The 12,655-nt window shown below is 40.5% G+C and overlaps 1 protein-coding gene and 1 pseudogene across 5 annotated transcripts; both read right to left on the reverse strand.

The window, feature by feature from the left end:
- Positions 1 to 1,212: 1,212 nt before the first annotated feature.
- On the reverse strand, positions 1,213 to 4,298 carry LOC306639879 (COX assembly mitochondrial protein homolog; annotated as a pseudogene). Its single transcript has one exon. The product of its transcript is annotated as a COX assembly mitochondrial protein homolog (transcript).
- Positions 4,299 to 9,426: 5,128 nt separating this feature from the next.
- On the reverse strand, positions 9,427 to 12,614 carry COA4 (cytochrome c oxidase assembly factor 4 homolog). 4 transcript variants are annotated; one of them, XM_079103834.1, is made up of 3 exons: positions 12,470 to 12,559; positions 11,165 to 11,241; positions 9,427 to 10,070 (listed from the first exon to the last, which is right to left on the reverse strand). In XM_079103834.1, exon 3 carries the CDS (start codon positions 10,058 to 10,060, stop codon positions 9,797 to 9,799), a length of 264 nt encoding a protein of 87 aa, XP_078959960.1. In that variant the 5' UTR covers positions 10,061 to 10,070; positions 11,165 to 11,241; positions 12,470 to 12,559; the 3' UTR covers positions 9,427 to 9,796. The 4 variants fall into 4 exon arrangements, with proteins under 4 accessions (XP_078959960.1, XP_078959961.1, XP_078959959.1 ...); XM_079103835.1 differs by lacking the exon at positions 11,165 to 11,241 and having other exon boundaries at positions 12,498 to 12,614; XM_079103833.1 differs by lacking the exon at positions 11,165 to 11,241 and having other exon boundaries at positions 12,470 to 12,585.
- Between the last annotated feature and the right edge of the window lie 41 nt (positions 12,615 to 12,655).

The following is a 12,655-nucleotide window of genomic DNA, read 5'->3' on the forward strand; positions in this document are numbered from 1 at the left end:
CACCAGCAATGTATGAGTGTACTTTTTCCCCCCACATCCTCACCAATACCTATTATTGCTTGTATTTTTTAGGGGGGGGCTATTGCATTTATATTATTAAGTCCTTTTTTTTCTAAGCCATCTGTTTTATGGAATTGGGGCCAAAGTTAAATCTTGTTTTGGCAATTAAATTTCTGTTTTGTGATTTTAATGAGGGATGTTAAAATATAAAATGTACTTATCTGTAAACTGGTTGTAGTGGCTGTGGTGCAGACCTAAAAGCTCATGGGGGACTTTTTAATATTAAATCAACCTGGGCCCAAATTATGGCATTGGGACAGAAATTTATTACACTACCTCCTGAATTCACTCCTGTTTTACAAGGTGTTTATTCATCCTCATAAGGATGAGTTTTTAAAATGAAAAGGTATTTTCAATAGTAAAGTTAACATAATTAACTTGATCAAGAAACAATTTCAGAAAAAAATGTCCATCAAAGAATATTAAATTAATTTACATATCTGTGCTTTCAAATAAACTTTACTACTTAAATACCAATTAGAAAGCATTTACCATATCTGAAGCACTGTCCCATATACTGTGTGTACTTGCTATACTCAGCAAATTCTCACAACAGTTTGAGATTCACTTTCACAGTTGCAAATGGTTAACAGGTTGTTGAACTTCAGGATTCTGGTTCCTAGCCATTCTGCTATACTACCTAGTTATTATCAACACCTTTGAAAGTTGTTTCTGCTTTCATTTAATATATATATATATATATATATTTTTTTTTTTTTTTTTTTTTTTTTTTTTGCGGTACTGGGGATTTGAACCCAGGGCCTTGTGCTTGCAAGACAAGCACTCAACCAACTGAGCTATATCTCCAGCCCTCATTTAATACTTTTGATCCCTATTATTAGCCATTTGCCTATACAATGGAAGAAGGCATCGTCCATATGGAACTCTGGAAATCATTAGCACTGTTTATAGAACTATAACTGTGAAAAAGCTTGTGAAAAATCCAGAATGATTAGGAAAACCGTATCTCATTCCAATATTTACTCCTATCCCGTATTTAGTAAATCAACTTTGAAATAAAGATCTTTATTTCATATAAAATTAATATTTTCATAATTAGAATAAAGCAAACATTCTTGAGTCCATTATTTCAGATGATTTACGATGTAAAAGATTACGATGTAATCTCATTAATATGAGATTCCTGTCATTTTAATATCTGTCTACATGCTTCTGTAGCCTTTTCTTAATAGAAATTCCAGTTTTTTCTGAATTCTTCCCTTTCCTTCAGGTATTCCATTTTGCATGCTTCCTAAAAAGCTGGATCACTGTAGTAAGCAGTTAGACATTCTTTCAGTGAGAATTTTCTTTCTGGCATTTTACTACCATAAGGATGCCAGAGTTCTTGCAACATTTGGTAAAATCTTGAACTTGTTTAGAACACCTCTCTCTGGCCTTTTCTCTCATTATTTTTGGAATCAAAACATCTTTTTCAACCTGTCTGAGATGCTGTGGGGTTGAGCGCCATCTCGGTAGGGAAGGGAGGCTCTGGGCAGGGCCAGGAAGGGGAGGAGCCTAGGCTTGGATACATGTGCACCTCCGCAGTTTCCGCCCTGTATTCTTGATTGTAGCTATTCTAATTAGAATGAGATGAAATATTAGGGTAGTTTTGATTTGCATTTCTGTAATTACTAGAGATGTCGAACATTTTTTCATATATTTGTTGATTGTGCATATCTTCTGTGAAGTGTCTGCGCAGTTCCTTAGCCCTTTTATTGATTGGAACAACCCACTTTCAAAGGCTCCCGAGAGAAATACATTAATCCCTTCCCAGGGCAAAGCCCTCAGTGACCTAAACATCTTCTACTAGGCATTACCTCTTTCACTTCTGGAAATCGCCATACTGGAGAACAAGCTTCCAGGGCATGAACCTTTGGGAGACACATTCAAACCATATCCAAATCCTAGCACTATCTTTGGCACTCTCTAAGGGTACAAGTCATGGGAAGGGAGATTTTGGCATTGTATATGGAAAATTCTCCATATGGAATTGAGGTCTATCCATATACAAAATAAATTCTTTGAGGGTTAGTGAGTGAGGACATAAGTATTCAGGTAAAGTTTACATAACTGATAAGTATGCCTGGAATGAGATTAAGCAAACATTGAAAGTTGATTTTAAAAAAAAAATTGTATTTGCTAGTGGACAGCATGTTTTATTTTTTATTTTTATGTTGTGCTAAGGATTGAACCCAGTACCTCACAAGTACTAGGCAAGTGCTCTGCCACTGAGCTACAGCACCAACCCTGAAAGTTGATCTTGATCAAGTGTCAGCAATCAACTGTCCATGAACCAAATCCTACTCACTGCTTTTTTTTTTTTTTTTTTTTTTTAATAATTTATCAATGGGGCTGGGGAGATAGCTCAGTCGGTAGAGTGCTTGCCTTGCAAGCATGAGGCCCTGGGTTCAACCCCCAGTACTGAAAAAAAAAAAAAATTATCAAAGTAAAATTCACATACCACAAAAGTAGCCATTTTAAAATGAATAATTCAGAGGCATTTAGTACATTGACCATGTTGTGAAAAAACTCCACCTCTTACCTCATTCCAAATTCCCATTCTGTTTTTGTAAATAAAGGTTTATTGGAACAGAGCCATGCTTATTCACTTAATATTATCTATGGCTTCTACAATGATAGAGTTGAGTAGTTGGAACAGAGTTCATAAAGCTGAAACACTTACTTTCTGGTCTTCTGCAGAAATGGTTTGTCAAATTTTGTCTAAATGATTGATTCTCAAACTTTTGCATACATCAGGATCTCTGGGAGTGGGTTTTAAAGCGCAAATTGCTTGATTTCATAGGTACGGAGTGAGGATCCAGAATTTGCATCCTACATGAGTTCTCAGGTGATGATGTTGCTCCTGGTCCAGGATTACCTCTGAGAACTAGTAGTCTAGGTGATCTCTAATATTCTTTCTCTTCTGAGCCTTAGTGCATTCATACTTTCATGCAGAATAGCTATCATTTATTGAGTTAGACCTTGTGCTAAGTACACATTCACTCTAATCCTCTCTCTAGTCTTCCAGGGTGTGTATGTATGTGTCTGAGTATAAGTATATGTGAGTGTTTTAGTCAGCCTTTTGGCTGCTGTGACCAAAAAGACCTGACAAGAACAATTAGAGAAGGAAAAGTTTATTTGGGCTTATGGTTTCAGAGGGCTCAGTCCACAGAAGACTGGCTCCATTCCTTGGGGCTCAAGGTGAAGCAGGACATCATGGCGTGAGGGTATGGCAGAGGAAAGCAGCTAGAGACATGGCTCTAGTATACAGAGAGAAAATATATACCCCAAAGGCATGCCCCAATGATCCACCTCCTCCAGCCACACCCTACCTGCCTACAGTTACCATTCAGTTAATACCTATAAGGGATTAACACACTGATTGGGTTAAGGCTCTTATAACCCAATCTTTTCACTTCTAGACCTTCTTGCATTGTCTCACACATGAGCTTTTGAGGGATACCTCATATCTAAACCATAACAGAATACATGTATCTGTGTCTCTGGCTCACTCATTCTCCTATTTTGCTGCATACATTATACAAATTATCTTTGAGGTTATTGGTATTATCCCAGTTTTATAGATGAGAAGTGACTTGGTAGGGTCAAACAGGTAATAAGAAGCAGAACCTCTTTATCATCTACTTCTTGCCTTCTCTGGGGTATCCCTAACCAGATGTCTGTGGGAGTTCAGAGTCTTCTCAACATTACATGTACATTTCTGACACTCATAGCTTCAATCCAGAAGTTATTTTGGGTTTTTTTGCTTGATCTCCGCAGGCAACAAGAGGAAACTCAGATTTCTTCCCAAGGTGAACACTAAGGGAAGGCTGTCAAGATAGCAGATAGCAGATGCCCTTAAATTAAAATGCTTCTCTGGCCCAGCACAGTGGTGCATGCCCAGCAGCTTGGGAGGCTGAGGCAGGAGGATCACGAGTTCAAAGCCAACCTCAGCAAAAATGAAGCACTAAGCAACCCTGTCTCTAAAATACAAAATAGGGCTGGGGATGTAACTCAGTGGTCAAGTACCTGTGAGTTCAATCCCTGGAACCAAAAAAAAAAGACCCAGCAGGCCAGGACTTCCAATTGAACCCCAATGGGAATGTGGGCAGAATTTTCCAGTAAAGACTGATATTATGATTTTATAATTCCCTATTTCTGGGCTAAGAATGTGGCTCAGTGGTAGAGTGTCCGCCTGACATGCATGAAGCCCTGGGTTCAATCCCTAGCACCTCAAATACATATACAACAGTGCTTCCTGCTTTGTATAGGTACCTGTGAGTAATTAAGCAAAAAAAAAATTTTATTAAAAAAAAAGAATTCCCTATTGCTAAATCTCCTTTATGGAAGATAAAAGAGCAACAGCTAAGGGGATGAATGTGAAGCTGGGGGATATATAGTGATATGAAAAGTTAATATATGCATATGTATACACACATATTGTCCCCATAGCACATGGGCAATGCCACATGGGTTCCATTTAGGAATCCTGAGAAACACATCAGATTCCAGTTGCCCAGTTTTCCTTATTATTAATATGTGGAAACAGGACTTACTTTTGTTAAATGGATAAGATCCTGGAGCAAGTATAGGTTAGAGGCACAGAGAAAGCAGTGCCTTGCCCCAGGTCACAGGGCATCTCAATGGGAGAACAGCAGCAGAATTCAGATCTAATGTCCCAGTTCATTCCTTCCCATCATATCACTGTGGAATGAATTAGGTTTATCTAAAATAGGAGAGAGCTGGATTCTATCACTTGAAGCTCTTGTGTCACTAACCTAGTTGATGATTTATCTTCTCACTGGAGTCAAAGAGCTTTTGTTGCTCATAATGAGTCTACTCTAAGAAATGGAAATTGCTCTTAATGTTCCATCCTGGTAAAGGACCGGAGATAGTCTGATTGCTATAACCTCAGGGTTATAAAACAATTACAAGCTTCATTTGACTCTAGAGTGAGGCCCAGGGGGATATGGACTTTCTTAGGATCACATGGCTGTGAAATCAAATGGAACACAAGTCTCCTAGTTCCAAGCTGAAAATATCTTTCCCTCCCTTCTTTAGGCAACCTATTATAAGAGGCAGATAAACCTGGATTGTGCCTGGGTCTCTACATTTATTAGTTTTAAGGTCCTTTGTGAGTTTGTTTTCTCTGGTGAATTAGTATCATTGAACCTCAGTTTTCTGATCTATAAAATGGGTAATCCTTTGTTAGAGTATGAGATACAGATCTATAACAGGCTGGCCAAGTGCTTAGTAAACGTGATTTTCTTCCCTTCTAAACAACTTCAGTAAATATTTTTAAAAGATTTCTTTGAGATCTAATTCATACAGAGTGAAACACAGACCTTAAGTGTATATTTGATCAGTTTTGAAACTGATTTGTTTTTTTTGTTGTGGTGGGGGAGTTGGGAGAGGCACCAGGGATTGAACTCAAGGGCACTTGACCACTGAGCCACATCCCCCGCCCTATTCTGTATTTTATTTAGAGACAGGGTCTCACTGAATTGCTTAGTGCCTTGCTTTTGCTGATGCTGTCTTTGAACTCGCAATCCTTCTGTCTCAACCTCCCAAGCTGCTGGGATTACAGGTGTGCACCACTGTGCCTGGTGAAACTGATGTGTTTTGAAACATGCATTTACCAATGAACCCCACCATTCTATCAATTACTCCAGAAAGTTCCCTCATATTCTTTTAGTCATTCTCCTTTAAAAGCAACCACTAATCTCATTTCTATTGCCTTATCTAGTACTACAATTAATCTCATACAATATAGACTTTCCTGTGTCCTACTCCATTTATCCATTTTGTTGCATGTATCAGTATTTCATTTCTTCAGCATACTTTTAGTTTTGAATGCCCCAGTTAAAAAATTCCTAGTAGGGGCCTGAGGATGTGGCTTAGTGTAGAGTGTCTGCCTGCCATGTATGAAGTCCTGAATTTGAAACCTAGCACTGCAAATAAATAAAGATCAACAACAGTGCTTCCTGCTTTTTGTAGGTACCTGTGAGTAAATAAGCAAAAAGAAAAAAAAAAAAAAACACACAGAAATCCTAATAGGACAATGAAAACACAAGGAGAAGTCAGTGGATTGGAAATCAGAATAGCTGGGTTCTAGGATTGGCTCTATCAATACATAACCTTTGGGATAATCCATTTTAGTCTTCATTTTACGCATGAGTTAACTGGCCCAGGGAGGGAAATAGACTTGTCTAAAGTCAACCATTTAGCCATTGGCAGAGTCAGGGATTGTTCCATGATACTCAATTCCTAGTTCATTGCATATAATAGATTTTTAGAAGTGGATTTTTATGTAGATCAATAACTTTCAAGGACAGAATGCCTGGGTCAAATGGGCAGTTTTCTTAGTTAAGGTCAGCAGATTCCTCAGCTACATGTTTTAGTCCTTTCCCTTTTGGTAAGGATGTCTGTTCTTCTGCCTTGGAAACTTGAGAAATGGCCAGCTGTGAATTCTAAAAGGGTATGTTTTAGTCAATGAGAAATTAATCTGGATATTTTGGATATTTGGACACTAGCAATGCTAAGACCTCTGTCTCCTGTTTCTAGGACAGAGTGTAATTAAGGAAGGAAAGCCGTCTGAGCAGGCACTAGGCATGTCTAGAACTAGACCAGCTGGAAAGACACCACAGGCAGAAAGTGGCCAATGTGTCTTGGGCTTATTTAATCAGTACTTTGATTTCTTTTTGATGTTTTCTTCTCCAATTGTCTTGACTGTCCTGCAGAATCTGAAATAATTCTTTTAGCTGTTTCATTCCCCCTGGAATAATTTATTCTCAGACATTTCGACTCACTTTAAGGAATCAGCTCACCATTCAGGCAGAATGCCCAGGCTCTGAAGAATGAATATTCTTTAAAAGATAGCTGCTAAAAAGGGAAGAATTCTTTCCCCTTACTCTGCCTCCTGTAAGTCTTGCAGAGAAAGGAGCCCTGGCTTTCTCTACAGAGGGCAAGTGTAAGGTTTCAATCTGGACTCACTCCCGTTCTTTTGGATTTCTGAAGTCTAACAACTTCACCTGAGGGAGGGACAAAAATATCTTCTTACTCATCTAGTAAAACACATTGCAGTGTACCTACATACTGAGTATGAGGCCAAGTCCCTGGTCAAGAACCTTGCAGGGAAGAGCTTAGCCTCAGTATGCCCTAGGTCTAGTCAAGAGACACCCAGCCAAGAGGTCTCTCCACTCATTGCTGGCACTGCACCTCTTCACAGGAGTGACCCAAAAGTGTCAGAGGTAAGTGTAGAGTATATAGGGAGAAGCACAGAGCAGAGAACAGTCTAGACTTTAGAGCAAGATAAGCCTGGAACCCAATTCTTAGATCTGACCTTTATTTCCTCCTCTGTAAAGAGAAATGAATGCTATGTTGTGAGGATTAGACAGCCTACCTCAAGACAGTTACTAGCACACAAGGATGGGGTGCCAGACGCTGTTTCTAAGGTCATTGCCAATATTAATTCTTTCAACAATTCTGTGAGGAAGGTCTAAATTCATTAGCTTTGAAGCCTGTGAGCAAAGCATACAACACACACACACACACACAGGAGAAAAAAATTTTTGAGATGTTAAGTAACTTTTCCAGTCAGGTGTGGTGGTGCATGCCTGTAATTCCAGTAACCCAGGAGACTGAGGTAGGAGGATCACAAATTCGAGGCCAGCCTCAGCAACTTAGTGAGACCCTTTCTCAAAATAAAAAATAAAAAGGGGTTTATGATGTAACTCAGTGGTAAACTGCCTCAGGGTTTTATCCCCAGTACTTAAAAAAAAAAAAAAAGTGTCCAAAGTCATACAGCTTCAAGTAGCATAACTGGGACTTGAAGACAGTTTATCATATGGATTGAGAGCACAGATGCTAGAACTGGATTGCCTGAATTAATATTCAATAAGTATTAGTTAAAATCATTCAATAAATGGTAACAATTTTTATTCATTTATTTTTTGTTACTGGGGGTTGAACCCAGGGTACTCTTACCACCTGGCTACATCCCCAGTTTATTTTTTAATTTTGAGGCAAAGTCTCACTAAATTGTCCAGGATGGCCTCAAACATGTGATTCTTCTGTCTCAGCCTCCTGGACTGCTGGGATTATAGGTTTGAGCCGCCACACCCAGATTTTTTGTTGTTGTTTTGTTTGGTGTTGGGGATTAAACCCAGGGGTACTTTACCAGAGCTATATCCCCAGCCCTTTTTAATTTTGAAACAGGGTTTCACTAAGTTGCTGAGAACCTAGCTTATTTGTTGAGGCTGGCCTCAAACTTGCAATCCTCCTGCCTCAGCCTCCCAAGTCACTGGGATTATAGACCTGCACCATCTTACCTGGCTCCAGCTATCTTTTTTTTTTCTCATGGTGCTGGGGATTGAATCCAGGGCCTATACATGCTAGACAAGCACTCTACCAACTGGGCTATATCCCCAGCCCCTTCCATCTATCATTTTTAAAGGCTCAACTCCACTAACGCCTTCCTCTTGAGATTATTGGTGACAGCTCTAGAGCACACTGCTTGTTCCCTTTAATGACCCACAGCATTGAGGCACACATGGATCTACAGAAATACATGTTTATATATTCACCTGATCATTCCCTTTGGCCTAAAATAGGATTCTGTTGTTTATTTAACTCCTCATATCTTTTCCCCACTTCTTTCCCTCTTCCCTAAAAATACCAACACAAAGGTTTACATTTTAGGGCCTACTATATTTCAGGTTTAGGTTTCTAAAATGTAGGTACTCAAAAATTATGTTATTACTAATGATGAAAGCATTCTAGCTTCTATGGCTGGAGCCACTCTCCCAAACTCCCTCCCTTTCCAAATGCCTTAAGGGGCTATTGAGTAATAGTGGGTGGTCTCAGTGAGGAAGAGTGAGAAGTGATGGCAACAGTATGAACAGGACACAAGCCCTTGTAAAGAGGCAGTATTATTCAGCACCAGCTACTTGTAGTTAAGTAGGAATACAAGCTTTGTGTTGACAGCGTCTGCAGTTTTCAAAAGCTGGAAATTTGTATTTTAATGTCAAACATAACTTTTAAAATGTCAGCAAATTTTCTATATTGGTTGAGTTGGGGAAAGATTCTGCATCTGTTACTTCAACAGAGTCTGGCACATATCAGGTACTCAATATTTGTTGAATAAGTTTCCATGTTTGCTTTCTTCCTGTACTAAATGGAATATAACATCCAGAATAGGTGATAAAAAGACAGAGGCACTCATCACTTTTGGAAATAAGTTAGTTGTTCCAGTGCTATTTCCAACTCTCAAACTAGACCCTAAGGAACATGAAGGCAGAGGTCACATTCCAACACAGTGCTATTATTGAACCTATGACTGAAAAAATGAACACCTGATTATGTAACTAATTTAACCTCAGGTTGTGAATTTATTTCTAAAATTAAAATGTCCCTGTAATCATCTTAGTACTTGGCACACTGACCCAAGAGGTAGGTGGGGGAGCTTCCTTTACCCACCCAATTCTTTGTTATACATGGCAAATGGTGGTGGAACAAGAAAGGTGAGAATGTTTGAGATCTGACGATTAAAATGTGGCAGCTCAGTGTGGTAGTCATGTCCAAACTCATGGTGTCTGGCTCTTTATCCTAGAACCAAAGACCATCCACCAGCTTCACACCTCCTGGCCCATACTCCCAGCATTTAGAATGGCATCCTCCCATGATCTATGTGCTGGTTTCTGCAAGACCACCCTCTGGGACAGGTGATTTTGAGGTCTCAGCGGTGGGCACTGGCTTGTTCTTTCCTTCTCTGAAGCTCCTCCCGCCGCTTTGCCTGTTGTTCACTCATGCAATCCTTGAAGGCCTGCACCTGCGGCTGGCATTGCCTCCAGTCCTGGTGCTGGGCCATGCACTCCTGCACTGCAAAGTGGGAGGCAGCACAGCCAGAGCGGGAGATGAGCTGGTCCAGAGGATCTACTTCTTCATCCTCCTTCTTCACCTGTCGGGCCCAGGTATGGCCTTGAGGGACTGAGGTTGACATCCTGAAGAGTCTAGAACACCAACAAAGACTAGGTTAGAGTACAAATATGATTATAATAAGGTGCTGCTGTCATAAATAGCACCAACTAAACTGCACTATTAGAACTTGCTTATGTATCTGTCTCCCCTAGAAGACTAAGTTCTTTGAGGACAGATACAGAGCCTGATTTACCCTGGTACCCCCAGCATTAGGCCTGGCAGAGAACAGGCCTGGAACATGTTTTGTAATGATTGACATATATTTGAGAGTGCTTTAAACAGCATTCAGTAAGCTCAATGGATTCTGCTAATGGAATATGAATTAGGTGAAATGTCATCTTTTTGGAAAAGCCATCTCTGACCTAACTGAAAAGAATTAACCTTTATTCTTGTCGCCTATTGGCTTTATTCAATGCCAGAAGAAGAACTAGGTTTGTGTGATGGTACCCAAATATGTGTAGGTTTTGACACATGGGAGGAATGGAAAGAATTCAGTGTGGATGTAATAGAGCATTCAGAGGCCAGGGAAGAGTTGAATCTATACAGTAAATGAAAATGCTTTGTCAACTATGCCCTAATGTGAGGTATATTTGCTCAGACTACATCCCCAAGATCATCTGCTTCAGAGCATCCAAAAGAAAGTAGTAAGAGCCGGACGCAGTGGTGCATGCATGTAATCCCCATGGCTAGGGAGGCTAAGGCAGGAGTACGCTAAGTTCAAAGCCAGCCTCAGCAACTTAGTGAGGACCTAAACAACTTAGCAAGACCCTTTCTCTAAATAAAATATAAAAAGGGCAGGGGATGTGGTTCAGGGGTTAAGTGCCCCTGAGTTCAATTCCTGGTACAAAAAGAAAGAAAGAAAGTAAGTAAGAAAAGAAAGCAGCAAGGAGGAACTTAAGAAAGGTATGAAGAGAAATGACTCTGGCCTTTACACAAATTTTGCCATGATGGGCTGTAAAAGAGAGTTAGGACCCTTGATGCCTCTCTTGTGTCTCGTTGATTCAATAGATGAATTTTGTGTGTGTGTGCTGCTGGGGATGGAACCCAGGACCTCACACATGCTAGGCAAGTGCTCTTACAACTGTGCTACATTCTTAGCTCCAAAAGATGATTTTTGGGTACTTACCATGTACCAGCCACTATGCTAGAACATACAGGGGTGGCCAAACAAGATACAGCTCCTGTCTTCATGGAGTTTACAATCTAGATAAGTGAGCAGAGAGTTTACAACAGTGTATACAGATTATTAGGATTTGGAACACAGTGGATGGGTAGACACAGGGCAAGAATAGGCACGGAAGACTTCCTGGAGGAGGTGATTTCAAAAATGAGACTCAAAGGGTAAGTGGGAATTAGCCAGACATGAGAAGAATATTTCTGGCTAATGGAAGACAGAGACAGAACTTGACACCAAATTTAAACAAAAGTTCAGTGATGGGCCTGAGGTTGCAGCTCACTGGTAGAGAGTATGTCCTACAAGTGTGAGGCCCCAAGGTTTGATCCCCAGCACCACAAAACACACAAAGAAAAAAACCTTCACTAACTGGAGAAAACATGAGAATGTGACAAGAAATGAAAACTGGTAAATTGACTAAGCACCTGATCATAGCAAAGCTTTGCAGGCCATGTTAAGGAGTTTAAGACTTTGATCCTAAAAACAATGGGAAAAATCACAAGAGGGATTTCAGTGTTCTACATATCTACACAAAATTCATTTGTTCTGGAGGCAGTGTAATTTAAGGGAGGAAAGGAAATGGCTTTGAAATAGACATGGATTGGAAACCTTGCATTGTCACTGCTTCATTCGATGCCCTTGTACAAGTCACTTAGAAATCTCTTCTGAAAAACAGAGATGATAATGCTTGTCAGGAGACTGGCACGAACAAAGGTTTCAAAAAATGATAGTTCCTATTTCTGTACGTTTCCTCTTCCTATGACACTATGAGCTCTTCAAAGGTCAGTGGAAGGGAAAGTACCTTGGATTCTAAACCAAGAGATCTAAATTCGAATCCCAGCACCATGCCTTACCATGTAATAATTTCCATTTTCTCATCAATAATACTTAACTCGCAGAATTTAAGTATCAATATAATGAATGAAAAGTGCTTTGGGCTACAATTGGACTCGTAAACGCTACTAAGTTTTTCCACTCCACCATCCTGGCTTCAGTCTCCTCTGGAGTAAAATGAGGACGACCCCTGCTCAGAGTTCAAGGTCGGCCCTATGGTTGGCAACTGAACAGTGGAGGCTGGCCTGAACTAGGAAGGTATGGAAAAGACGGGAAAGCAGAGAAATCCAGGACAGATCACCTTAAAAGCCTCTGTGCCACTTTAAAGAGAGGACGCGTGCGCGCGCGCGCGCGCGGTCACCCAGCGCACCCGCAGTCTGTCCGCAGTGCTTCCCGGCGCAAGGACTAGAATGTGGTGCTCACGGAAAAGGTGGGAGGAGAGGACCCGAACCGAGCGACGGCGTAGGTTCTGCAGTCAGATCTCAGCGTCTCTCCACAGGAACCAGCCCTTCATGGTAGCACGCCCACGGAAAGGCAAGGTAACCCACTCTGCATTTTCATTGGTGGTTTCTCGGTGTAGATCCCGCCCTCCGTTCTCACGCCTGTTTT

This window comes from Sciurus vulgaris, assembly GCF_902686455.1.
Source record: "Sciurus vulgaris genome assembly, chromosome: 11".
Classification (NCBI taxonomy): domain Eukaryota; kingdom Metazoa; phylum Chordata; class Mammalia; order Rodentia; family Sciuridae; genus Sciurus; species Sciurus vulgaris.